The sequence below is a fragment of the Mercenaria mercenaria genome, chromosome 6 (genome assembly GCF_021730395.1).
Source record: "Mercenaria mercenaria strain notata chromosome 6, MADL_Memer_1, whole genome shotgun sequence".
Taxonomy (NCBI): Eukaryota; Metazoa; Mollusca; class Bivalvia; order Venerida; family Veneridae; genus Mercenaria; species Mercenaria mercenaria.
The window spans coordinates 14,832,173-14,860,070 of NC_069366.1; the positions used below are offsets into that span (position 1 = coordinate 14,832,173).

Sequence of the window (27,898 nt, forward strand, 5' to 3'; positions counted from 1 at the left end):
TGTAGTATTATAGGCAGGACAATCTCAACTAGTGATATTGTAGGTAGGACAATTTTAACCTGTATTTACAGGAAGGATAATCTCAACCTGTGATATTACAGGCAGGACAATCTTAACCTATACTTACATGAAGAACAATCTTAACCTGTGATATTATAGGCAGGACAATCTTAACCTGTATTTACAGGAAGGACAATTTAACCTGTATAATACATGTAGGACAATCCTAAACTGTACAACACAAGAAGGACAATCTTAATCTGTCATATTACAGGACAGATATCGAGGATCACCCTGTATTTTTATTACAGGAATGACAATCTCTAGTGTGTATTTTTACAGGCAGGTCAATTTTAACTCACACTTTTACAACATGGAGAATCACAATGAGTGGACAATCTCAACCATTTAAAACAACCAGTATACTAGAGATGCTTTTGAGAAAAGCGCATGTCTCCCACAACTGCCCCTATGAAAAATGTCTAGTGTTTCTAGATGGCTTAGATGAGTGGATTCAATTAGATGGTCTGGACGAGTGGATCCAATCAGTAATTCAAGGGCCATAAATCAAAAAAGCCTGGGCTGATTTGGCTAGTTATCGAACTTGGCTAAGGTCTTATGGCCAAACACATTTTGTTCAAGTTTGGTGAAATTCGGATGAGAAATGTTCGACTTAGAGAGCGGACAAGAGTAAAATGGTAGATTTTTCAGTAATTCAAGGGACGAAACTCCAAAATACCTGGACCGATTTGGCTAGTTATCGAAATTGACCGAGGTCTCATGGTCAAACATATTTTGTTCAAGTTTGGTGAAGATCAAATGAGAAATGTTTGACTTAGAATGTGGACAAGAGTAAAAAGCCCGATTTTTCAATAATTCAAGGGCTGTAACTCCAAAATGCCTGGACCGATTTGGCTAGTTATAAAACTTGGCTGAGGTCTCATGGTCAAACACATTTTGTTCAAGTTTGGTGAGGATTGGATGAGAAATGTTTGAATTAGTGTGCGGACAAGAGTAACAAGAGGGCCATGATGGCCCTGTGTCGCTCACCTGAGTATCATTGCTCAAAATGATATGATCGTTTCAAACCAATCTCATTAGAAGCTGCTAAGGTGTATTCATTTAGATAAAAAGGAGGTAATTTGTCATAAATTCAGTCAATATGTATCTTCACTGATTGTCCAAGTCCATCTGAAAACATAAATGAAATTTCAGATCAGTATCTTCATTAGATTACAATCAGGGGAGGTAATAAGATATAAAATAACTCTGGAACCTACGACTGGATCTGACAGGTTCGTCATGGAATCCAAGATTTATTGTTGCTGAAGATATTTTGGAAGTTTGTATCAAATCAACCCATAAATGAAGTCTCTATATGGCTGCAAAAGCCAAAATAGCCGATTTTGGACCTTTAAGGGACTATAACTCTGGAACCCATGATGGAATCTGGCCAGTTCAAGAAAGGAACAAGGATCTTGTGGTGATACAAGTTGTGTGCAAGTTTGGTTAAAATCAAATCATAAATAAAGCTGCTATTGTGCAGACAAGGTCAAAACAGCTAATTTTGGCCCTTTCAGGGGCCATAACTCTGGAACCCATAATGGGATCTGGCCAGTTCAAGAAAGGAACCAAGATCTTATGGTGACACAAGTTTTGTGCAAGTCTGATTAAATTCAACTCATAAATGAAACTGCTATTGTGCAGACAAGGTCAAAATAGCTAATTCTGGCCCTTTCAGGGGCCATAACTCTGGAACCCATATTGGAATCTGGCCAGTTCAACAAAGGAACCAAGATCTTATGGTGATACAAGTTGTGTGCAAGTTTGGTTAAAATAAAATCATAAATGAAGCTGCTACTGTGCAGACAAGGTCAAAATAGCTAATTCTGGCCCTTTCAGGGGCCATAACTCTGGAACCCATGATGGAATCTGGCCAGTTCAAGAAAAGAACCAAGATCTTATGTTGATACAAGTTGTGTGCAAGTTTGGTAAAAATCAAATCATAAATAAAGCTGCTATTGTGCAGATAAGCTCAAAATAGCTAACTTTGGCCCTTTCAGGGGCCATAACTCTGGAACCCATAAAGGGATCTGGCCAGTTCAAGAAAGGAACCGAGATCTTATGGTGATACAAGTTGTGTGCAAGTTTGGTTAAAATAAAATCATAAATGAAACCACTATCGTGCAGACAAGAAATTGTTGACGGACGCACAGACGACGGACGAAGGGTGATCACAAAAGCTCACCTTGTCACTATGTGACAGGTGAGCTAAAAAGGCCGATTTTTGGTAATTCAAGGGCCATAACTCCAAGACACCTGGACCGATTTGGCTAGTTATCGAACTTGGCCGAGGTCTCATGGTTAAACACATTTTGTTCAAGTTTGGTGAAAATCGGATGAGAAATGTTCGACTTAGAGTGCGGACAAGCTTTGTGACAGACAGACACACACACACACACACACACACACACAGACTGGAGTAAATCAATATGTCTCCCACACCACTGTGTGGTGGGAGACATAAATATATCAAGGACAACCTGAACCTGTATTATAACAGGAAAGGCCATGTTAACATGTATTTACAGGAAGGACAATCTCAACCATTTATAATAATAAGGGGAATCTCAATGTAACAAAAATAAAGCTATCATTATCAATCTGGACAAATTCTCAGCATGTGATATTAAAGTAATGATAACATTAACCTGTAATATCTTGCAAGATGGACTCTTTTAAAGGAAAGACATTCTAATTGCTTGGACATAATCTAACAGGATGGACATCATTACAGGAAGGATATTAATACAGGATGGATATAAAGTTTTTATAACTTGTACTTTTTTTCATAAGGGTCATTATTACATAATCAATGATAATGGACATTGTTACATGATGGACAATGTTACAGATGGGACATCATTACAAGATGGACACTCATACAGGATGTACATTACTACAGAATAGACATAATTACAAAATGGATATTATTACAAAGAACGGTTACCTCCATCCAGCCCAGAACAGCTTTTTCATCTGTTTTGGCTCAGTATCTAAACTGCTACTTGAAGATTTACTTTCTCCACGTTTCATGGTCTTACAGAGTTCCTTCACTTCTTAATACCAAAATCACAAAACTATAAGCTAGTTTTGATAAATCCCTCAAATACACAAATGTGTTGGAAGAAAAAAAATTCATCAATTGTCTCCCTTACCAAAATAAGGTTACTCTCTCCAGTTTTCAGTAAAGGAAATAAAACTGTAATATTTTTTGTTCAGAAGTCATATATTCATCAATAACTGTTCACAGATGTTTTATACAGAAGTTGGCTCCCATACATACAAGCTTTTATCTAAAAGTAATAAAACTATTTTAAACTTTGTCCTTCCTATACCCCATCCATCATATAAAAATATGATATATCTTTGCTCTGTATTACAACATACAGAAAGCCAATTATAGTAATCAATTTTAATTAATTGAAAAGTTTGCCTTCCTTATTATAAACAAATTGAACTGTTGTTTCCCACTCATAAAGCTTGGATCATTGAACAATGTATACAGATCCATCATTCAATTTGCATGTATGTGTTAATTTGTACTTCAATATTTATTTATGCACATGAAGGCCTATATCTATATACGATTAAGCTTACTAAAAGTAACTGTTCAAATGGAGAGGTCACTGCATAAATACAAATCTATTATATTAAGTCTGCAAACACATTCCTAACAGTTCACCCTTATGTACAGTTTGTACATTGCCAATATCATACAATGTCTCTCTTCAAGAAGTCTTGTAAATTCTGTTAAAATGCTTTACATAGCAATTTTTAAAGGTTATATAACATGGTGAAAAACTACAATTTTTTTTTTCATTTTTTAGACTGATACTCCTTCAGCTAAATGTAAATACATGTTTTGGTTCAACAGTTCCTTAACTTTCCATTACAAAATAGTATCGTCAAACAAAACTATATTTAGAATATTCATTCAATATTCTGCAAATTTGTAAGTATTTTTGCATTAAATTTAGTAAATTTACACATCCCAATTTTACGCTTTGAAATAATCATACACAAAAATCCATAATCACACAGAAAATGTCTTCATTATTTATCAGCCCTGTACATATTCCTTCCGCATCACAAATAGACAACCTGTATATTTTTATGGAACAGTAGGCAACAATAGATAATATCCTAATTTAGTTACAGCTGTAACAATGGCCGTAACAATTCTAAATATCATCTCCATCAATTATCCTGATCGGTCAGATGAAAATTTTTCTAACAGTAATATCCTCCTAGGTAAACTAAATGGAAACAGGTTGTTTTTCTCTTCTCAAACATCAAATTTAGTATCACCTTCTTGCTACCATGGCAACGAAAAGAAAAACAAATTTATGATACTTTTATCAGGTCTCCATATCTGATCAAAAGAAATTTTAGACATATTTAAAATTAGTTAACAAAAACAAGCAAATGTGAAAATGTAATGCGTAGACCGAAACATGGCACAAGGTTGTGATACTATTGTACAAATAATCTCTCTAGGATCTAGCGACATCCCACATACTATTGTGCTGATAGGAAAATGACCATCTTTTGTGATCGGAAACATTTCTCCAAAAAGGGTATTATCAAAGGTATATAAATATTTAATTGATGAATGACGTGTAAGGAAAGTAAAATCTTTTCAGTAGTGGTGGAAATTGGTCAAAAGTCCATTAATCAGTGTGAAATCTGAACAATGATCAGTTAAAAATCAACTCATTAAAAAAAATGTAGTATTCTGCATGTAATGAAATTATGGCATATGTTATGTTTAATACCTAATAGTATGTTACCTTAAGCTGAAAAAGGGTATAGCTGTGCAGGGCAGAATATGCCCAAAGAATTGTATTTAGAAGTTCGAGAATCATAGGTTAAAGCATTCCAAACTTACTGAGTGGAACTGAGAGACATCACTGTGACCTTGTTCTTAGAAGATCAAAGCTTATGTGTATCTCAAGGTACTGAGTGGTAAAGGTTTTGTAATAACTAATTAAACTATCCTTGTGATTTTGACCCACTGACCTTTAAATCACTGGAGTCACCTATTACATATGAGCAACGTCCCTCGCAAATTTGATGATTGTAAGTTAAGTCATTCTCACAGAACCAAGCAGTAGTCAGTGTGACCTTGACCTTACTGACCTTCAGGCTTAAAGTCAACAAAGGTTATGCACTGCCAATGGGCAATGTGCCTGTAAAGACTGAGGATTTCAATACAAGGGTTTTCAAGGTATGGAGTGGAAAATGTTTTGTATTTACAGTGACTGTGACATTGACCTTTTGCCCACTGTTTAAACTCAGTAGGCCTAGGTTCATATCAAGTTTCAGGACAACACTGTGCAGGTCAAAGAATTCTTAAGTTAGTGGGGAGAAAAGAAACTAGTAACAAACATAGAGATAATAAGTGCCCTCACATAATATATTGGGTGTGTAAAATTTGGCTGGTACGCATCATATATATTAAATTTGTGGAAAGTCGTTAATTAATATATCAACTTAACCATATTTCATTTCTTGATAAATAAAGTAAGCTTACAAATATTTTTTATATAACATCCATAGTAGCCTTTATACATATTATGTGAAAGATAATCAAAGATCCTTTTTCCTTTCCATAACTTTTGAAAACATGATGAATCCTATTACTATGGTACCAGTATGCATAAAATATGTTCCCTTTTTAGTTTGAAAATAACTTACCGGTAAGTTCTGATTTCTTGTTGCTATTTTGATGCTTGTACCATTATCAGTTATTCTGTGATTAACTGGTTATTGATTACATAATTGTCCATGCAAACAAGACAACACACTTTCTATGTGTCTTTGTAAACTACAATTATGATTTATTTATATAATTACTGAACTTTCGACAAATATATTAAACTCTTCTAGACAGGCCATGTTTTGTCACCGATTCCTCAATTATGTGATTGATAAACAGCATTTCTATTCATGTTGTTGTAAAGAAAGAAAGCAAAAACTTTAAACTTAAAATTTATATAAAATTCTAATTAAATTCTATACCTAGCATTATAAAAAGTTTTTAATTTTATGACAATTGTGAAACCAGCAATTATACGAAATCTGAGAACAGTCGTTTATATTTTTTTGTCTTCTCAAGGTTTCAAAACATGACAGTAATTTGAAATCAAGCTGTTTACAAATAAGATTGTATTGTGTTAGATCTGGCACCTAGTATGTAACAGAATTCAGGAAGCGAAATGAATCTTCCACCCATCCAACTAATGGTTAGTCCCATATCTTGAGAAAAAATTCAAACAAGTCTCCAGTTCTGGGTAGCCACCATGCAGGGACTATAATATACTCTGACACATCAGAAAACATCACTGCATACAATTCAACAACAAACTTCACCACATGATATATAAGTGAATAATTATCAGTTGTATTTAGACCCAAAAAGTGGCAAATATAATGAATATTATTTCTTTCTGAATAAATTATATAAAAAAATAGTGATTATAGATCAGGTCAAGATGGCTTTACACAACAACATCTCTAGGTAAAAAACCTATTATAATGTTCAGGTAAAGCTATAAATTCTATTTCAAGTGTACACTCAATCTTACAATAATAATATTTCACAGGTAAAACACACAATTTGTACAACCTTATCATGTTTTAAGGGAAAGCTACTTAAAATCTAATTTGTCATTTGTAATAAAAAGTACAAATTTATAGTAGATTGCACATTAGGTATACTACTTCTTTAAATACTCGGAAATTTATCATAAACTGCGCATGTTACCCAGATGTTAAGGTTTAGCCCTATATCACAAAACAACAGATTTTTTTAGCGAATGAACAGCATCTTGACACACAACTAATATCTGTCCAATACATGTTTTACTGTTCTGTCCGACGGAGTTGGATACATAAAATATTCTAAATGAGTTGTCCCCATTTAAATAAGAATGCCATTTGTAAAGAAATAGATGTAAACAATTGTCAAAACGATGTTTTACCTAGTTATGTAAAGTTTAAACACTCGCACGATGTTGCAAATGCATCAAAACGAAGACATGTAACAGCTTTTTAAAAATGGTGAGTTTTTAAAGGCGCTGGACTGTCCAGAAGTGTGGCCCCTTCATGTAGTCCCTTTCCGGAATTCAATACATATATGAATAAATTGACAATGGTTTTGTACAATAATATAAAAGTTTTATATGCTGTTACATTTTCATGTAAAACAATGCTTTCTTTCTATGATTTGAAGACGTTCGAACTTTTTTCTTCGAAACATGGACCTTTACCTTAAATACACTTTAGGCCCAGACATCACTATTTAGAAAGTTTTATCAGTCAATCATGTCTTAAAATGAGCCGCACCATGAGAAAACCAACATAGTGCATTTGCGACAAGCATGGATCCATAAGCGCAGTTTGGTCAGGATCCATGCTGTTTGCTTTCAAAGCCTATATTGCAATTAGAGAAACCTTTAGCAAACAGCTTGGATCCTGACCAGACTGTGTGGATATGCAGGCTGGTCTGGATCCATGCTGGCTGCAAACCCACTATGTTGGTTTTCTCATGGTGCGGCTCAGATATGTATAACTATCACCTCTTAGTGCTACCTGGAACTTAAGACATTTTATGACCATAAACATTAACCGATAGACATCATTTTGTACCACCACCAAAATTATCTAATAGATAATATTTTCGTATTTACATCTACACATTCTTAAACTAAAAGTATTTCGTTTCTTTTTGTTGGTAAATTAACATTAACATGTCATTATGACAAAATATAATATTAGTTAATATTTTCTATATTATAATTTACCAAAGTATATCAAATCGCATATGTTTCACAAACATAAGGTCTATTAGTAAATGGGTTATTCTGTTAGACTGTCAGTGGCACACTTCTGATACAAGTAACAAAACCAAAACTGCATGCAAGTATTTAAACATTTTATGAAAACAAGAGCTGTCCGTAAGACAGCAAGCTCATCTTCAGTGCCTGACTCTGAATTAGAGTTTTTTTAGTTAAAAAAAACCTTAAAAACTTTAATCAAAATATTCTAAGTTAAAAAAGGGCATAACTTTGTCAAAATTCAAACAAGCAAATTCAATGAATTGGTATCCCTGCCGAAAGGGTTTGTGGTGAGGAATGGCAAAAAAATATACCTGGCAAAAAGTGGATGTTCTTAAGAAGCAAATAATTTCATTAGTCAAAATCATTTTAACAGAAAATGAATGGTTTTGTTTTGGGGGTGGGGGGGGGGGGGGGGGTGCGGCAGTGGGGGAGACCGGGTGAGGTTGCAAAACTTCACATGTTGATTATAAATATTGATGGAAAAATAAAATTGAAAAAAAAAAATCTGGGGTGGGGGGGGGGGGGGTGGCTAGGGATGCATGATCAGGGTGGTGGGCATGACTGGATGGAGAGTGAGGTGGGGAAAAGGTGCAGCTTTGCATGTTAATAAAATATTCATGGAAGGTTTGAAAAAAAAAGGAGTGGGTGTGACCAAGGCAAGGTGGTCATCGCAGTAACCAGGTGTGGGTACACAACTTCACATGTTTATAAAAAATGTTCATGGAAAAGAATGAAAGAAGTTTAATGAAATTCTACCAATTGGTTAGTTTGTTATGTACAAATCTGTGGATTAATTAAAGGGCAATAATTACTTTAAGGGAAACTGAATCCAAAAAAAGAAATTGACGGGCATCATGGCAGTATGCTGTTTCATGTTTATTTCAAGTTTTATGAAATTCTTCCTGATAGTTACTGAGAAATGGCTGCAGACAGACATTTTTGGGCATTTTTCATTAAATCAAGGGCAGTAACTCTAAGGGAAATTGACCAATAAAAAAAAAAAAAAAATTGACGGGCATCATCGCAGTATGTTGGTTTATCTTTTTTTCAAATTTCATGAAATTCTACCTGCTAGTTACTGAGAAATGGTTTCGGACGGTCATTTTTGGGCATATTTCAATAAATAAAGGGCAATAACTCTAAGGGAAATTGAACAATCAAAAACAAAAAAATTAACGTGCATCATCGCAGTATGTTGGTTCATGTTTATTTAAAGTTTCATGAAATTCTACCTGCTAGTTACTGAGAAATAGCTGTGGACGGACGGATGGTCCACTACTTTCGTTTAGTGGGCAACATCCAAAGAGCCATTTTTTAAGGGGCCAACAAGGGTCAACAATGGCCCTCAATAATCTGCTGATCAACCAAAATGGCCCCTTAAGGGTCTCCTCCCCTAGTTTCGGATACATTGTGTAATGGGCCATAATTTCTTGAAAACACAATTTTTACCTTCCCTGAGGCCCTGAGACTCATTTACAGCAAAAAACAAAGGGCCATGGCCCCTTGTTTATAAACGGCCCCCTAGTCACCTCTGGGCTACTAAAATGGCCCGTTATCCCAGTTTAGAGGCATGGACGGACAGTGTGATTTTAATATGCCCACCTTCGGGGGCATAAAAATAAGTTTCAAAGCTATATGCCTTTAAATGATAGCTGTATGTACTTGCATGCAAAACTTGAACCAAGGTGTGACACCGCCACCGCCACCGCCACCAGGGTGAGTAGCACAGCTAGACTATCTGCGAATAGTCGAGCTAAAAATAAGCAATCAAATTTTTTTATTTTTTTTGTAGAAAATCGCTGAATCTAACTTCACCCGGCGACTTTGACACAGTGTTTTCATACCGTTTCATACTGCATAATACAGCTTTTACATTCACGGCATCACAAAAAGTAAACATGGAGGGAGACCATTCAAAACCAGGTCTTTTTTGTGCTGCAAAAAACTAAATTGCCCATGTGAATGCGTCTCTAGCTTCTAGTGAGCTTTGCCCCCAGACCCCTCCCCCAAGGATGGAAACTGTCTTAGTTAATAGATAATTTTTTTTAGGTCGATTGTGAAGAAAGTTCTACAACTTAAATCAATCAATCTTGACACCTCATTCCTGATAGAGGGTATGAGAGAAAAGACGTCAGTTTCCCTTTTAATGCTAAACGCCAAGCAAGGGAGCTACGTACTGGTACCATTTTTCACATCTATTGTATGACGCAGCCCGGGATTGAATCCACGACCTCCCGCACCTGAAGAAGATGTTCTTTCTAACCCAGATCACACTTGTGGCCTTTGTAGAGCCTTGACAGCTAACTGTTAGAAGCTGCTGTAGACAAGTACATCAATTACAGTACTGAATAACCCCATTACTTCTACAGGGATAGGGAAACAGCAGTCACACTGTCCACTAGTGTTACAGCTCTACAATTACAACAATTATCTTGCTACAGTCTGTTTGATTATGGCCATGTGGTAGCACATAAAAAATTTATAAGTACAAAATGTTCCATTTAAGAAATGCCTAGAGCTATATCACCTATTACACCCATAATTTTTGTAGTGATTGTACCAATTACCAATGTTTTATTGCCAATAAACACTGCTTTCCAAATGTGATCTAATTCTACCTGTACATTCATAAAACAAACATTAAATATCAGTTTAAATATGCAGGAAGCACATTAATATATCACATTCTAGCCCATTAAACCCCAGTTTAATATCTTTATCAAAATTTAATCAAAGAAATCTCATTTATTTCGAAACTATTTTTCTTAAAATGTGTTTATGTAAGTTGAATTTCTTTTTTTTTTAAATTTCACTACAGTAGTAAACTTCCAAAGGTTCTAGGGATAAACAGCTGTAAATTACACAGTGTAGAAGTAGCCATCTAGATTAGTTCTTAGACAACGATATTTTTTTGTAGCCAGTCTATATCCTATGTCCAATATCATAGAATTACATCCAGTTCTCTGTGATAACCTCTAGAACAGACTTTCATTTGAAACTATCACATCTAAAATAGACTTTCATCTAAAACTATCACATAAAATAAGAAAAATATAAGAAAAGTGACTATGTCCTCTGGCGGCCATGGTTTTTGATGAATCAAAATAATTTGAACAATCTTGGTAGAGGGTCACACAAGGATCATTTGTGTAAAATTATTCTAAAATAGGGCAAGCAGTTTCATACAAGAAGACTTTAAAATTTAAAGTTTCCACTATACACATAGTGACCACGTCCTCCAGCAGCCATTTTTTTTTGTCGAATCGATACAATTTGAACGATCTTGGTAGAGAATGATATAAGGACCATTTGTGTGAAATTATTTTAAAATCAGACCATCGGTTTAGGAGGAGATGTTGTTTGAAGTTTTTTTCTATTTTAAGCTCTGGCAGCCCCTATGTGCAACCAAGAGGAACCGTTTGAACAACTTTGGTAGAGGACCATCCAAGGAACATCATGGGCCCTTCATTGGTTTTGGAGGAGATGTCGTTTAAACACAATTGTTAACAACTGACGGACAACTTGACAGATGCACGCATGGATGCACGCACGATGATCAATGGACAAAGCGAGATTGCAATAGCTCACCATGAGCACTTTGTGCTGGATGGCTACATTTTGCGACTTATTCCTTATTATCAGTCTAGTGGCTCCTCTAGTAGCCATCCAGCATTAAGCTAAGCAGTGTGGAAAACACTGATGGGCATCTGGGCTGAAATGCTGGCCTTCTTCAAGACATTAGAAGGCAAAATTCAAGTAAAGCAGCATTAGGTAGGAACAAGTGTTTAAAACTAAGTCACCTTAACCATTCAGTCATGACATCCGACAAATGATGGAGAAAGGATTACCATCATGCTGTTAACTGCACTACTTCAGCCTCATTTTACTTGTATATTCAAACTTTAGCCTGCTAAATTTTTAAATTGGATTGTCCCATCATTCAATTTGGGCAATATCATTTAATATTTGAAGGGGTACCGTGTTCAATGAAAATATACTGACTGAATAGCGAACAGTGCCAATCTTGGTCTGCACTGGTTGCAAAGGCAAAACCACTTGCCGCAAGCAGGCTAATTTTATTTATTTATTTGGGTTTTACGGTGCACCAACACAGTATAGGATATATGGCGCCAAACACGACTATAAATTTTGGTTCCACATCTCATTTAAACATGAGGTATGGAATCAAAATTTGCATACCTGCTGGAATCACAGAGTTACTGCAAAACCAAGTGTTAAGACCCTATTAGTCTCTTCTTACGATCATGCAAGGGTAAGGCAGTGGTTCCAGCAAGCAGGCTAAAGGTTCAAACAGTAAATATATTGATTGGATATTCAGTGAAAGGTAAAGAAATTTATCAAATTGCACATCCATGATGATGCATTTCCATGCTACTTTCAAGGCAGTTATCATACAGCACATCCTAAACAAATCTTTGTTGAGCAAGCAACTACAGAAACCCTTCAAATAAGTCAACTCAGCACAATAATCCTAAACAAGTTTACAATTAATTGACATGCAAGTCAGGACAATCTTCAAACCAGATATCATACTATACATATTAAACAAGTTTTCAGTTATAAGGCAAATATACTAGACTTCAAGCCAGTTACCATGCTGCACATCCTAAAGTCTTTAGGGGCCAACCACACACACTAGATAGTAGATACTCCAAACAATCTTCAAACAAGTCCCCATATTGCAAATCCTAAACAAGTAGGGTTAAAAAGCACCTTTTCAGTTACCAATGGCAAGCAGTTTACCTATCCAGTGTTCCTGAATTCTGTACCATTACAAACCTGTTCTCTGCAAATAACTGCCAACTTCCCCACATGAATCAGAGGTGGAGGACAAATGATTTCAGACACAATGTCTCGTTTCAAAATGTCATGCGGAATATATGCTTTAGGGATCAAACTCAGGACCCATAGATCTGTAGACCAAACTATGCTCTTTTTTATCAAGCTATTAAAGCAGAAGGGCTAACAAGTATTTAGTGAGCAAGCGAATTGATGTTTCAAGACAATATTCAAGAAAGTTTATCCCACTGCACACCATAGTAAGTTTTTAAATGGGCAGTCATCTTCAAGCTAGTTACTATATTGCACATCTTAAACAAGACTTTAGTCTACAGGCAAATATACTAAACATTTCGTGGAAATCTTCAAACTTAATTCCTACCAAACCCCCCCCCCCCCCATCCCCCCCAAAAAAAAAAACAACAACAACAACAGCTTTTTCAAGTGAGTTTTGACATTGTGAAGATAAATTTGGACACAGTTACTTACAGAGAACTGGATTCCTTCACCATGATTTCTGTCATCTTTCCTACATCACTGCAAACTTCTTACAGATATTCTGAAGAACATAAAAGAATATTGTAAGTCTTAGATCTGTTTTAACCTTTAGCCTGCTTGTGGCGAGTGATTCTGCCTTTGCAACCAGTGCAGACCAAGGTCAGCCTGCACATTCGGGCAGGCGGATCATGGTCTGCACTGTTCGCTATTTAGTCTGTATCTTTTTGGTAAGCACCCCTTTTAACAGCTAATGGTACTGTCCAAACTGGAAAATGGGCAAGGTTTCTAAAGGAAAAAGAAACACCTAGGTAAATAAAACTTAATATCAGAGAAATTTAATTTCTATTACAATCGTAACAAAATATAAATTGAATTGTAAGACTAAATACAAAGATTACCAAAATACATTGCTATCAAATTTCTATATAAAAAAAACATGCTCTTTAAATTAAATTTTCTTACCTTAATAAAGTATTTGTCCTGTGAAATAACCTTTTTAAATGATAATCTCGTTAAAATAGGGCTGAATGTGAGAAATTTAACAACTGGAAAGTACCTTATATGTATTGAGATGAGGCTGTCAGTGAGACACATCAATTAACATCCATCCTGTGAGAACATAGTGTGGATGATCCCAGGTTTCATCCATCTCAAAGGATTTTCTACTGTATAATTAGCATATTTAATGAGCTATAATTTGTAAACTGCTCACGGGACCAGTGAAAATGCAATTAAAATGCATAAATATATTTAATATTTTCTATATGCTTTACCATTTCATAATGAATATTTAAATGGAACATGTTTGTTAATACATCCTACTCAATTTTTATGCCCTCGAAGGGAGGCATATTAGTTTTCAACTGTCCGTCCGTTCGATAGTTAGTTAGTTTATTCGTCACGTTAACTTTTTGCATGAAGGCACTTTACTCTATAACCACTGCACCCAGGACCTTCAAACTTCACATGCTGATAGTACTTATTGAGTACACCACCCCTACTGACTTTGGGGTCACCAGGTCAAAGGTCAAGGTCACAGGGGCCAACGTTAACTTTTTGCATGAAGGCACTTTACCTGCAAACCACTGCACCCAGGACCTTCAATCTTCACATGCTGATAGTACTTATTGAGTACACCACTCCTACTGACTTTAAAGTCACCGGGTCAAAGGTCAAGGTCACAGGGGCCAATGTTAACTTTTTGCATGAAGGCACTTTACTCGCAAACCACTTCACCCAGGACCTTTAAACTTTACACGCTGATAGTACTTTATGAGTACACCAACCCTACTGACTTTGGGGTCACCAGGTCAACGGTCAAGGTCACAGGAGCCAACGTTAACTTTTTGCATGAAGGCACTTTACATGCGAACCACTTCACCCAGGACCTTCAAACTTCACATGCTGATAGTACTTTATGAGTACACCACCCCTACTGACTTTGGGGTCACCAGGTCAAAGGTCAAGGTGCTGCGGGGGCATTTGTCACCATTAGTGACAGCTCTTGTTCTTATTTCAAATTGTATTTTAGTTTTGTTATGGTGTTTATTTAGTCACTGTAACATTGTAAGACATGACTTACACAAATAATTACATATTCAAAAAATGGCAAAAAAAATTGTCGTCCATGGTGAAACCCAGCCAAACATGAGATCTTCCACAAGATAACTTTAATTTAATCATAAAACAAGAAGGTCATAGTGGCACTATGTCACTAACCTGACCTAAACTTAAAAATACGCATGACACACTGAATCATGAATGAAAACATCTGTGTTTAGTGTAAACAAGAGGGCCCTGGAGGCCCTGTATCGCTCGCCTGAAGAAAGTAGGTCAGTAGGTCAAATTCATGGTCACTGAAGTCAGTTTTAAGATCAGTGTGCAAAACTGTACATGTCATCCAGATTTCAAGGCTGTATCTTAAAAAACAAAAAAGTAGGTCAGTAGGTCACATTCCACATGACCCAGATTCAAACTTGACCTAAAGATAATCAAGATTAACATTCTGACCAAGTTTCATTATGGTACGGTCATAAATGTGGCCTCTAGAGTGTTAACTAACTTTTTCTTTTGATTTGACCTGGTGACCTAGTTTTTAACCCCACCAGACCCAGATTCAAACTTGACCTAAAACTAATCGAGGTTAACATTCTGACCAAGTTTCATTAAGATATAGTCATAAATGTGGCCTCTAGAGTGTTAACAAGCTTTTCCTTTGATTTGACCTGGTGACCTAGTTTCTGACTTCACTAGACCTAGATTTGAACTTGACCTAAAATCATCAAGATTAACATTCTGACCAAGTTTCAGAGAGATATTATCACCAACGTCCTCTAGAGTGTTAGCAAGCTTTACATTTGATTTGACCCGGTGACCTAGGTTTTCACCCCACCTGACTCAGATTTAAACTTGACCTAAAGATCATCAAGATTAACATTCTGACCAAGTTTCATTAAGATATGACTATGAATGTGGCCTTTAAAGTGTTAACTAGCTTTTCCTTTGATTTGACCTGGTGACCTAGTTTTTGACCCCATATGACCCTGATTTAAACTTGGCCTAAAGATCATCAAGATTAACATTCTGACCAAGTTTCATGAAGATACAATCATAAATGTGGCCTCTAGAGTGAAAACAAGCTTTACATTTGATTTGACCTGGTGACCTAGTTATTGACCCCACCTGACCCAGATTCAGAAAAGACCTAAAGATCATCAAGATTAACATTCTGACAAAGTTTCATGAAGATACAGTCATAAATGTGGCCTCTAGAGTGTTAACAAGCTTTTCCTTTGATTTGACCTGGTGACCTAGTAATTTACCCCAGATGACCCAATATCAAATTCATCCAAGATTTTATTGAGAGTAACATTCTGACCAAGTTTCATTAAGATTGGGCCAAAATTGTGACCTCTAAAGTGTTAACAGTCAAATTGTTGATGACGACGACGACGACGGACAGACGAAGACTGATGACGGACAAAGGGCGATCACAAAAGCTCACCTTTGAGTACTTCGTGCTCAGGTGAGCTAAAAATATATAAGAGGGTCATGATGACCTATATCGCTCACCTGTGAAACTTGGCCTTGGAATCAAGTGGTTCAAGAGGAAAAGTCATTTAATTCTTTTTTGTTATTTATATCTCTAGCAGCTCTTACAAGGTGTCAAGCAGAACAATTTCTAAAACTTGAGAGAGGAACTTGCCAGGATGCTACAAACCAAGTTTAGCATAATTCTGTCCAGTAGTTTTGGAGATGTTTATTTAAATTGCCACCGATGAATGCCAGACCATCCACCAATACATGTACTAATAACTCATCCGGAGTATACACTTCAGGTAAGCTAACAAAACTTGTTTCATTTATTGAACTTTCCAATTTTCCAGTATCTGGGGAGACGTTGTTTTAGTCCAGACATCTGTCAGTCTGTTCTTCCATCTGTTCATATCTTTTTCACAATATCATATCCATTATGTATGGTTTTATCTTCATCAAGAATTTTCAAATAATGTCTCACAAATGTTTGCCTTAATCATGCCTGATTATGGCAATGAGTAGAATGAAACTTTCTTTTATTTTTATACAAACCTCTCATTTCCGCTATATTTTTTTACCACTTTTTAATGATTTTCAGATAACTTTCACTGACATTGGGTCAAATGAGATCAAAGGTCAAACTGGTAGTATTTTATGTCCCCTCTTAATATTTTAACTTTTATGAAGGATTATCAAATTACCTGGCACAAATGTTTACAATACTGAGACAATGTGCAGCATGCAAGTTTTCATTAGTTCAAGACCAATATGTTTCTTTGAGCTATGGCCAGACATTACATATCAGTAAAGTGTGTGTGTTCAGGTCTAACTTTTTTTTCAACAATTTTTCAGTCATATAAACGATGGTGTCTACTTATAGCAGTGAGCACAATGCCAAACTTTATAGTGCTGCCTCACTGAAATATTATGCCAGACACGTGACACGATACCCCACACATTTATAATACTGACACTTGGCAGACCAGCCCTAGCACTATCCTCTTAATGCTGAGCGCCAAGCGAGGAAACTACTAGTACCATTTTTTATGTCTTTGATATGATGAGGCCAGGACTCAAACCCACGACCTCCCACACTCTAAGTGGGCACTCTACCACTAGGCAACCTAGGCGGTTTACATATCAGTTAAACTGTCCTTTTAAAGTTAAGTACCTGTAAATGACACTCAGGAATTTCATTACGATTATGTATTCTTGTTAAGCAATATGACGTTCTCCAAGCATAAATATAGTTTAACACGCACACTGCTTTCCATAAAACAAGAGAATGCTGAAATTGTATGCTGAAAATAGGTAATTTGAACAAACTTTTGGCAATCTCTACATATGAAACAATGGTTGTGTAATGACTTTTGAGTTTCGATCAAGTTTTGCCCTGGGAAATATTTGAACCAAACAAAATCACCATTAGTAATATGTATATTTATTGCCAAGAACTCTACGTACAGACTGGGAAATAAACAATGTTTTTCATCTACGCTGAATTTTAACCTCTTAAAAGAATGTTATGTTTACGCAGCTTTCGTAGCTCCACAGATGTGACTATTCCATTTATTAAGTCATACTTTATGAACTTTTTTAAATCTATTAATTATTATGGTCATATTGTTTAAACTATATTACTGTTAATATAAGATTTTTCGCAAAGATATTTGGAAAAATTATTATCAACTAGCTCAACAGTGATTACAACTCTGATGACGAGTGTAGCATATTTTATGATTATTATAAATATAAATTGGACAAACAGCAATTTATGCAGGTATTTATGAAATATGTTACATTATCATTACATAAGCTATAACATGTTACGGTAGCTACGGTATTATAATTAATACACCAGTTGGCAGCAAGTTTTCACTTTCAGACACTGATCACTGCTCGCCCGAGGATCAGAGATGACTCAAGCAATTCATGTGGTTGCTGGCCATTTATTTATATTTACTTTATTTGGGACTGCCTCGGTAGCTTCGGGAGTGGGAGGTCCATGGTTCGCTCCCTGGCCGCGTCATACCAACGACGTAAAAATGGTACTAGTAGCTCCCTTGCTTGGTGCTCAGCATTAAGAGGATAGTGCTAGGACTGGTCAGCCCAGTATAAGTATAATGTGATTGGGTGTGGTATCATGTCGCGTCTCTATGGCATGATATTCCAGTGAGGCAGCACTATAAAGCTGGGCATTGTGCTCACTGCTACAAGAAAACACTGTGGTTTATATGACTGAAAACTTGTTGAAAAAGATGTTAAACCCAAACACACACTTTGGATAGCTTGAAACCCTGGATTTTTAAAACATTTCAATCATTCCCTTGCAACTTCAAGTAGTCATGCAGTGTTTAACTAAATTATCAAACACAATGATTAACAGGGGTATTTATTTCATTCCATGCACCTTCAAAACTGTAAACCACTTATAAGAAACAAGAGGGTCATGATGACCCTGAATCGCTCACCTGAGTAATATGAGCCACATGTTTCAAATGACAAACTGATGCTAAAATATTAGAAAGTAGGTCAGTAGGTCACATTCATGGTCACTGAAAGTCAGTTTTAAGATCAGTGTGCAAAACTGTACATGTCATCCAAATTTCAAGGCTGTATCTTAAAAAACAAAAAAGGTAGCTAGGTCAGTAGGTCAAGGTCTCAGTCAAGTGATACCTAATCGCTTGGGTCATCAGGTAATTATAATTAAACAGTCTAGGAAATATGACCTGATAATTTTTGAAGTATTTTTCTTATGTAACTCATAATTATAACAAGTGACCCACGGGGCGGGGCCTCTTTTCACCCCAGCGCCATAATTTGAAAAAACTTGTTAGAGATCCACAAGGCAATGTTATACACCAAAATATCAAGTGCCTAGGCCTTGAACTTTCAGACAAGAAGATCTTTAATTTTTTTCCTATATAAGTCTATGTTAAACTTGGTACCCACAGGGCAGGGCCTCTTTTCACCCTAGGGACATAATTTGAACAATTTTGGTAGAGAAACACTAGGAAAGGCAACATACTTAATATCAAAAGCCTAGGCCTTGCAGTTTCAGGCAAGAAGATTTTTAAATTTTTTTTTTCCTTTACAAGTCTATGTAAAACATGAGACCCCCCAGGGTAGGGCCTCTTTTCACCCCAGGGGCATAATTTGAATAATTTTGGTAGAGGACCACAAGGCAATGCTACAAACAAAATATCAAAGGCCTAGGTCATGTGGTTTTAGACAAGAAGATTTTTAAAGTTTTTTCCTATATAAGTCTATGTAAAACTTGTGACCCCCGGGGCGGGGCCTCTTTTCACCCCAGGGGCATAATTTGAAATATTTTGGTAGAGGACCACAAGGCAATGCTACATACCAAATATCAAAGGCCTAGGTCATGTGGTTATAGACAAGAAGATTTTTAAAGTTTTTTACTATATAAGTCTATGTAAAACTTGTAACCCCCGGGGCAGGGCCTCTTTTCACCCTAGGGGCACAATTTTAACAACCTTGATAGAGGACCATAAGATGATGTCACATGCTAAATATCAAGGCTCTATGCCTTGCGGTTTTGGACAAGAAGATTTTTAAAAGTTTTCCTTTCGGTTGCCATGGCAACCAGAGTTCTGCCTGGAATTAAATTCTTTGAAAAATTTTGAAAGGGGACCATACAAGGATCATCCCTGTGAAGTTTGGTGTAATTCTGCCCAGTGGTTTTCAAGAAGAAGATTTTTTTATAAAATGTTGACGGACGCACGACTGACGACGCACGACGGACATTGAGCGGTCACAAAAGCTCACCACATCTGCGCAGTCTGGTCAGGATCCATGCTGTTCGCTTTCAAAGCCTATTGCAATTAGAGAAACCATTAGTGAACAGCATGGATCCTGACCAGACTGCGCAGGCTGGTCTGGATCCATGCTGGTCGCAAATGCACTATGTTGGTTTTCTCATGGTGTGGCTCATATAAAGTTCAACTGTTTTGCAGCAATGTATGTAAACATGAAGCAGAGGTTGCAAAACAACTGTATGCTACCTCATTTAAATGTGTGCTATTACACTGTTGGGCTGGACAGACACAGATATACGTGATACCATCCTAAGAACTTTCTAACTTCAGACACCCAATATATTTGCCAGAATTTTGTGTCTACATCAATTGTTAGGAAATTAAAACCAGACATACATTTTATAGTTAAATAATCTTGACACAATGTTCCCCCCTTTTTAGGATGACCTAAACTCAATTTACCCTTATTTAAAAAGGGGAAAAAAATTGATTATAGCTACATTTGGGGCAGCTTAAAGCCATCTATGAGACAGGTTACTATCATTTAAATAAATTATTGTTGTATTATGTACCTTTTTATCTACTCAATAAGAATCTTTTCATCTGTTGCAAAAAAAACCACAAAAAACTAAAGATCTTGTATCTTTTTTATTTAATATAGCACTTTTAATAAATAATATGTAGCAGTTGCATAATTATTTATGCTGCATTAACGGTAAACAATTTTATAGTTAAATTCATTTCTCACGAAAATAAAGTTATTTTATGCAAATATAAATGAGATATATGGATGCATTTCATGTTATATGAACAGAACAAAATACACCCTGTATCAAAACTATCATGTTACAAAAGCTTATATATTCTGTTAAGAAGGATGATTTGAGAATATGTACCCTTACCCTGCTAAATTTCTATAATGAACTTGTCCATCTTTCAATTTGGATAGTACCATTAACTGTTAAAAGGGGTGCTTATCAAAAGATACTGACTGAATGGCCAACAGTGCAGATCATGATCAGACTGCATAGATGTGCAGGCTGATCTTGATCTTCACTGGTCGCAAAGGCAGAATCAGTTGTGTCCAGCAGGATAAGGGTTAATTCTTCATCTTAACATAAAGTGCTGTTGATAAGTATGTAATATACTTGTTCACCATTGAAAATATCTTAACATATGTTAAAATACAACATGAGTGCAGTGTTACAGACTGCCACGTTTCTAACCATTGCGAACTGTTTTAAACACAGCAGATATAATATATAATTATCATAAAAATCATAGTACTGATGTAAGATTAACTTCAAAGCAATATAATAGTTTAAATGTTATTCACTTATTAACTCCAAAGTACAAAGGGCAAAAAGTCTTGACTACTGATTGGTAAACGATTAGTGCTTTATTACATGGTATCTGAAACTTTTTTATGTTGTCTCTGTGCCCGAGTGGTTATGGTCACAAATTTTTTTTTTTCTTTTCTTTTAACGTTTGACTTTAGCTAAGCGACCTATGTTGCATGTGCCAACTTTTACTAACAGGACTGACGGCAAAGAAATGAAAATAAACCTTTTTCATAAAATCTGTTTCAAGAAAGAAAATGATCCATTAGAAAACCATCCAGAATAGGTATTTTACAGCTACCATGCTCCCTGATCATATTTTTTGCCCGATTCTGTTGACTAGCCATTTTATTACTGCTCAGTGTTTTTATTTTTTCCAAAATGTCTGAAGTTAAACTTCCTTACAGTTCAAAAACTTCCTAAAATTTTTCAGCCCTAGTAATTTTTTTCTGGGTAATCTGCATAGTTATCCAAAAGTTATGTTTTATGAATGTGAGAACCAATGTCCTGCAACCAGCTACATGCTGGTCATAGGGACAAATTTATTGACCAACAATTTATAGGGAGTCATGTAATAATTTCACATAGGTTTCTTCAAAGAACAAAAGTATCATCAACAAAACAACTAACTGCTTTTTTTAACAAAAAAGCTAAACATGATTAAAGATAGATAACAAGAATTAACAACAATGGTCAAATAACTTTAAAATATTTTGGCTTTACCACCACAGTATAATGTAATGCAACATTACCAAACCAAACATGTAGTACATGAAATAACTGATTAGAACATTTAAAACATTCATCAAAGAACTACTAAATTAAAATGAGCCGCGCCATGAGAAAACCAACGTAGTGTGTTTGCGACCAGCATGGATCCAGACCAGCCTGCGCATCTGCGCAGTCTGGTCAGGATCCATACTGTTTGCTTTCAAAGCCTATTGCAATTAGAGAAACCGTTGGCAAACAGCATGGATCCTGACCAGACTGCGCAGATGCGCAGGCTGGTCTGGATCCATGCTGGTCGCAAACGCACTATGTTGGTTTTCTCATGGCGCGGCTCAGTCTTCTTGTTTTCAGGGAATTATAAATCTAATGCCCACAAATGAACTATAACCCTTCAATACAGAGTCATGATTATCTTCCATTAATCATAAAAATAATATTTCAAATATAACTTATTGCACATATGATCCAAACATAATCTATAAATGACAGGCATTCCAATATGTCAATATTTCAGTAAAGTTGAGCACTTGTTTTTTTTTTTCTTATGGCAATTATAGAATTCAAAATGAAGTGGAACATTTAAACATCAGTCTTAAATTACAAGTATTATAGTTAATAAATAAATTCTGTGAACAATAATCTTCTCACTGGATTTTCTTTGTTTAGAAATAATACTCATAGCATATATCCTTCTTTGTTTATGTTCTGCAAATTAAACATATCACATTTTTCATGAATTTCTCTTCTTATATCATCTTAGCTAGCACAAAAAATAGAAATAGAAGTTACAGCTTACTATTCTGGTTAGAAAAGTCATGCCTGTTTTATATCATCTTAGCTAGCACAAAAAATAGATATACAGCCCAACTTTGTTTGCTTGAACTCAGATCGCTTAAATACACTCTTCACTTGAACTCAACATCCGGTCCAGAAAAAAATCATATAAAAAACAATGAACTTAAAGGGGATCGATCCCGATTTCATCGCTTTGAGGGATCGACCCCTCCACGGTAACATGCTATATACTGAATGAGATATATACTATCAAATTAAAAAATGTGTACTTCCGGCACGTGCACAGAGCGTCTGACTTCGGATTTTTTGGAAGAATATGCCTTTTCTTTGTGCCTAATAAGCGTCCACATAACTTGTCTGAACTGCAACGCCTTGCACATCAGTACAAATATGGAATGTATTCACCTTGTGTGCACTTGTAAATAAAAGCACATAGTGAGCACAGTTCATATAAATAAATAGACCTCTCCGGAGGGTGCGCCTATCCAAGAGACGGAAATTACCTATAATACAATACAATATTAGCAGTGTTGTTTTTATTCCAAAATCTACCTTGATATTGATAGGGAATTGATCCTACCCATAGCGATGAAAATCTTGAGCTTGAGACCCCCCAGGGCTGGGCCTCTTTTCACCCTAGGGTTATAATTTGAACAATTTTGGTAGAGGACCACAAGGCAATGCTACATACCAAATATCAAAGGCCTAGGTCTTGTGGTTTTAGACAAGATTTTTAAAGATTTTTCCTATATGTCTATGTAAAACTTGTGACCCCCGGGGCGGGGCCTCTTTTCAACCCAGGGGTACAATTTGAATAATCTTTCTAGAGGACCATTTGACAATGTCACATGCCAAATATCAAGACTCTACGCCTTGCGGTTTTGGAAAAGAAGATTTTTAATTTTTTTTTTTGTTTCAGTTGCCATGGCAACCAGAGTTCTGCATGGAATTCAATTCTTTGAAAAATTTTGAAAGGGGGCCACCCAAGGATCATTCCTGTGAAGTTTGGTGTAATTCTGTTCAGTGGTTTTCAAGAAGAAGATTTTTTTAGAAATTGTTGACGGACACATGACGCACTACCGACGACGGACATTGAGCGGTCACAAAAGCTCACCATGAGCCTTTGGCTCAGGTGAGCTAAAAACAGGCATGATTTTTCTAACCAGAATAGTAAGCTGTAACTTCTATTTTTAAACTTGAGCATCCTAATTTATCAAATTTCACAAAAAAAAAAAATGCTTTTTTTTTTTCAATTTTTCTGAATAACCACTTCTGGAAACTCAGATGACTTGAACTACCACTGACTAGAACAAAGTTCCACTGGTTCCACTAGTTCAACGGAACTGAGTTCAACTGTACCCTAAAAATATGAAATGCTTAAGCACTATCAGTTTGACTGTCAAATAATATAGTGCACTGCAATTGCTGGTTTCAATTTAAAAGATTTTGCAGATTTGCTAAGACACTTAACACCTTCTGTTTCTCTTAAATAAACTATCCAACTATTCTACATCAGCACATTTTAACCCAGTATTATCAATTTTGGCTACTTTTGATTCAATATTATCCTGAGTAACAGTATTAGGTTCATCTATGTCAGCAGTTTCATTTTTGCATGTTTCTGAATCAGAATTATTATCACAGGTCACTTCACTTTTGACAATGTCAGTTTTACATTGAATTTCATCGTTTGTTGCATCAGGAATTTCCCTACTTCTATTGTTGTCTTGAAAGTTTGTTACCATGGATTTCATGTCATTTTGGGTTAAATTTATCACATTTTCATTGACATTTGCTTCTGCATTTCCAGTACTATGGATTTGTGGAACTGGTTCAATTACATGTTCCTGATCTACTGTTTCGTTCTTGTTTATTTCAAGTTTTTCTTTATCTTTACTTAAATCAATGGGGATTTCATCTAAATTTTCTACTGTACTATTTTCAGAATGTCTGGTATGCATATCAGAGTTATTTATTTCAGTCTGGCAAGAATTTACACTTTTCTTTTCGTCTTTTGTATTTTCAGCACTGTCACCTTTCGATTCATCCCACTTATTACATTCTTCCACAATTCTCTCAATAACTTCGGAATTATCTCCTTGTTTATTATCACTGAATTCTTCTGTAGTTTCCAATATTCCTTCAGAGTAACCTTCCTTTTCCAAAGTATTCTCTATTACTTCAGAATTACTTTCACTTTCTACAGTTTCTTCTATAACTTTGGAGTTACCTCCAAGTATATTGAAAGCCTTGTCTTCTGTTGGTGTATCAGCATAATCACTATAGCAACTAAAACTTCTAGTCAATGAATAAATATGAAGAGGATTACTTTTATCAACTGACTGCACATGCTTTAGACTACTGAAATCAAAATGCTGAATGGACAACGAATGTTCCAACGACTTTAAACCAGCTGAGCTTCTATCCAAAGTGTGAGCTCTTCGTAACCTTTTCTCTTTATCAAAATGTTGAATTGATAAAGAAAGTTTTAAACTTGCATCATCAATAGCGGGTGTGCTATGATCAAAAGTCTCACTTCTCTTTAACTGCTTTTGTTTATCGAAAGTTTTGATTCCGAGACCAATTTGCTGCAGTGTATCTAGTTGTGGCTGTTCTATATCTGTTGCCATAGTTCTCAGTTTATCATTTCCTGCAATGTGTTAGTAAAACAATAACTTCGAAATTTGTAAACAAGAAACAAACATAAACATGTTAGGTTAAGCACTCAAAAACAGGCAACAAAAAAACTTCTTTAAACAAGGAGAGCTTCATGGCCATATTCCCCACAATGCTGTGTTTTATATTGGAAAGTGGGTGGGGGCGAAGAGGATAAATCTCGAATTAGGCAGAGGGAAAAATCCCCTATCAATGTGTTTTACTGTATTTATAGTGGAAGGGGAAATAATTCCCAGGCATCTGGGTTTTATATTTGAAAGTGTTGGGGAAAGGGGGATAAATCCCCAGCCATCCTGTTTCATAGTGGAAGGAGGGATGTGGTGTAGGGAATCCCCCATCAATGTGCTTTATAAAGTTTATAGTGGAAGGGAGATAATTCCCCTGCCATTGTGTTTTAAACACTGGAAGTAGGGAAAAGTCCCCGGCCATTGTGTTTTATATTGGAAGGGGGCAGGATAAATCCCCATTGTTTTGTTTCATAATGGAAGTGGGGTAATTAATCCCCTGCCTCTATAATTTACACTAGAGTAGGGGATGATAAATACCTGCTGCTGTGTTCAATAGTGAAAAGGGGAATAAATTTGAAATTACAAAAGCTGAAGTAATGGTTTTGCACTCCTCTCATTTCATCTATCAATATACCATTTAATTCTTTTCAGTAGTTGCACAGGTATTGTCCAGAGAAACTTGAAATACAGTATAAAGGGAGATGATTAAATATTCAAGACAGACTTATTGTTCTTGTGCTCTGCACTTCCTTTCATCTATCACTGTACCAAGTTTCATTTCATTCCATTCAGCATTTTTCTAGAAAAAATCTGCTGCTAATACAGGAGACAGCTGGCTCAACTATTTCAATACTGGATAGTGAAATGGGGCATATCTGAGGAAAGTAGAGCTATCACTGGACTCATTGTCAGCAAAGCGAAGAAAACCTTTCATGTGTGAAGTTTCATTACTGACAAATCAAATTAAGTAAGTGACAAAAACTGGGACGTACATGTGTCCCAATCTTGTTCATCTATGAAAAAAAAGTGCTATACATAAGACAGCACACTCGACTATTCAACAATAACAAGGGCCATAACTTGGAAAGACTTATGTAACGGAGTTGTTTCATTACAATTCAATACAAATCTAAATTTTATTATGTCAATGACAACAACTTGCAAGCAAAATTGAAAACAAATTTTTTAAATCAAATAAGGGCTATAACTTATATAGTTTCATCATGAGTTCTCTAACTTAATTAAGAATATATGTAGGATGCAGGGTTGTAGTAATGCTAATGCTAATGGTAGTGCATTAGTAATGCATTATTTTTTTCAAATAATGCCAAGTAATGATTAATGCCACAATTTTAGCATTGAAAATAATGCTAATTTAATGCCAAAGTAAGTAATGCTAATGCTAATGCTTAGCATTACTTAGGCATTATTTTTTGTATCACTGGAAAAAAAATAATACACATGTATGCTGTTATTTATACAGGTTACAGCAGTTCTCTAATAGATTTTTGTTTGATTTTAATAAACTGTCTGATGATATAATTGCCTTTTGTTCAATGTACACCTGAAAGATTTTGAAAAATACATTTAAAACCTTGGACAACTCCAAGGTGCATATTTATAATAGCCATAGAAGTGTGACATAATTAGATTTGTCACCCAAAATATCAAACAGAATCTATTATCTTTTGACACCTTTTTATCAATTAACACTATGCCACTGACAGTGATGTTTAAGACCTTAAGGCAGCTAGCTTTTACATGTCATGTTAAATTAGGCTGTTAGGGAGCCATTAAACAGGTACTTGACTTTATCTAACAATTTAAATGCTCATGCATGCTGTACTTCCAACATAAGGTATTTTTATTTTTTTAATTATTTTTTTTTATAAAGTAATGGTAAAAGAAAAAAAATCAGATATAATACAAGGAAGTCATACACGTATTTAACTATTCATGTAGACGACCTAGACCTTGGTAAACTAAAATGATTTAATGAAAAACAGTGTATGTGATAATAACATGCAATGATTCTCAAAAAGTAATGGTAATGCTAATGCTAATGCACCCTATGTAATGCTAATTTAATGCATTACTTTGATAAAAATGAGTAATGCTAATGCTAATTTATGCCATCTTTTTCCAAGTAATGCTAATTTAATGCATTACTATTGCATGTAATTATTAACAACCCTGATAGGATGAGAAAGAAGTCTTGTGTGAAGTTTGAATCCAATATATGTATTTGTTATTGAGAAACAGCTTGACAGCCAGCTCCATGCAAAGTTTTAACAAAATTTTCTACGTCGAAAAAGGGCCTTAATTTGAATTAA

The 27,898-nt window shown here is 35.5% G+C and overlaps 2 protein-coding genes across 4 annotated transcripts in view; both read right to left on the reverse strand.

Annotated features, from left to right (window-relative positions):
- Window positions 1–13,808, reverse strand: part of LOC123549592 (PH domain leucine-rich repeat-containing protein phosphatase 2-like) — a 108,227-nt gene extending 94,419 nt beyond the window's left edge. The window contains exons 1-2 of one of the 3 annotated variants that reach the window (XM_053545182.1): window positions 13,759–13,808; window positions 13,194–13,263 (exon numbers count right to left, since the gene is read on the reverse strand). In XM_053545182.1, coding sequence (XP_053401157.1) covers window positions 13,194–13,228 — 35 coding nt within the window. In that variant the 5' untranslated portion in view covers window positions 13,229–13,263; window positions 13,759–13,808. Of the gene's footprint in view, window positions 1–3,010; window positions 4,269–13,193; window positions 13,264–13,664; window positions 13,728–13,758 lie in introns of those variants that run through there. The other 2 variants (XM_053545181.1, XM_053545180.1) reach the window with 2 other exon arrangements.
- Window positions 13,809–20,652: 6,844 nt separating this feature from the next.
- The window catches only part of LOC123549590 (ankyrin repeat domain-containing protein 27-like), a 43,279-nt gene continuing 36,033 nt past the window's right edge, over window positions 20,653–27,898 (reverse strand). The window contains exon 28 of the mRNA XM_053546680.1: window positions 20,653–25,531. Within this exon, the coding sequence (XP_053402655.1) occupies window positions 24,384–25,531 (1,148 nt within the window). The 3' untranslated portion in view covers window positions 20,653–24,383. The remainder of the gene's footprint in view (window positions 25,532–27,898) is intronic.